This window comes from Lucilia cuprina, unplaced genomic scaffold (genome assembly GCF_022045245.1).
Source record: "Lucilia cuprina isolate Lc7/37 unplaced genomic scaffold, ASM2204524v1 Scaffold_1627, whole genome shotgun sequence".
NCBI lineage: Eukaryota > Metazoa > Arthropoda > Insecta > Diptera > Calliphoridae > Lucilia > Lucilia cuprina.
In genome coordinates, this window is record NW_025806575.1 from 1 (window position 1) to 1,079 (window position 1,079).

General features: G+C 34.6%; 1 protein-coding gene across 1 annotated transcript; it reads right to left on the reverse strand.

Moving 5' to 3' along the window:
- Positions 1 to 574: 574 nt before the first annotated feature.
- LOC111680652 (cuticle protein 16.5-like) lies at positions 575 to 1,076 on the reverse strand (the record flags this gene model as incomplete). Its single annotated transcript, XM_046955918.1, has 1 exon — positions 575 to 1,076. A coding segment is annotated over one exon (375 nt), but the record flags the coding sequence as incomplete, so codon positions are not given.
- Positions 1,077 to 1,079: the final 3 nt, after the last annotated feature.

The window sequence follows — 1,079 nt, forward strand, 5'->3', positions numbered from 1 at the left end:
TCTATAGTCTAGTCTATAGTCTTGTCTACAGTCTAGTCTATAGTCTAGTCTATAGTCTAGTCTATAGTCTAGTCTATAGTCTAGTCTATAGTCTAGTCTATAGTCTAGCTTATAGTCTGAAAACTAGACTTTAGTGGCTGCTTTTACTTCGGTTTATCAATACTTTGTTGAACAGTGTCAGGTCTTTTATAAACTTACATTTAAAATCCGATTTAAATCGGGAAAATCTAATAAAGATTGATATAGAACAAATCAAACAAATACAAATTATTTTAATAAAATTTATGATACCATATATATTAATAAAATTGTATAGAAATGAATATACAATCTAAATTTTCCAAATTATTCAAAAAATTTTATGAATAAACTAATTTAAAGCTCAAATGTTTGTTTAATCACTAATAAAATTAATTTTGCTTTGTATTTTCATTCTTCCAATCATTTCCTGTTTAATTATACAATTTGCACAAATGGAACTGCAAAAGAATGTATTTCATTAACAATTAAAACTTAAAAAAAACATGTTTTTTTCATTCGATTCTTTTATAAAATTTATTTAAATAAAAATAAATTTTATAATGACTTTTATTATATTAATAAACAAATTCATTATACAATTTTACTATTGAATAATTATAGCATTCAGATTCTTAGAATCCAAATATGAATGTCACCATGAGCTCTTAGGTGCATGCAACTTAATAACGACGACGACGGATGACGCGACGTTTGGCGGTTTTGTAACGGTAGCCTTCAGCAGAGGAGAAAGAGTGAGCGGGTTCAGTAGCAGCAGATTCGTAAGAAACAGCTGGGGCAGAGTAGGAAGCAGCTGGAGCAGAGTATGAGGCAGCTGGAGCAGAGTAGGAGACAGCTGGGGCAGATTCGAATTGAGCAACTGGAGCGGAAGCTGCTACAGGAGGCAAGTATTCAGCGGAAGGAGCAGATGCGGCACCTTGGTGGGGAGGCAAGTATTCGCTGGACAAGTGGCTGACATCACGACGGCGACGACGGATGACACGGCGTTTAGAAGTTCTGTAGCGGTAACCTTCAGCAGAGGAGAAGGAGTGGGCGGGTTC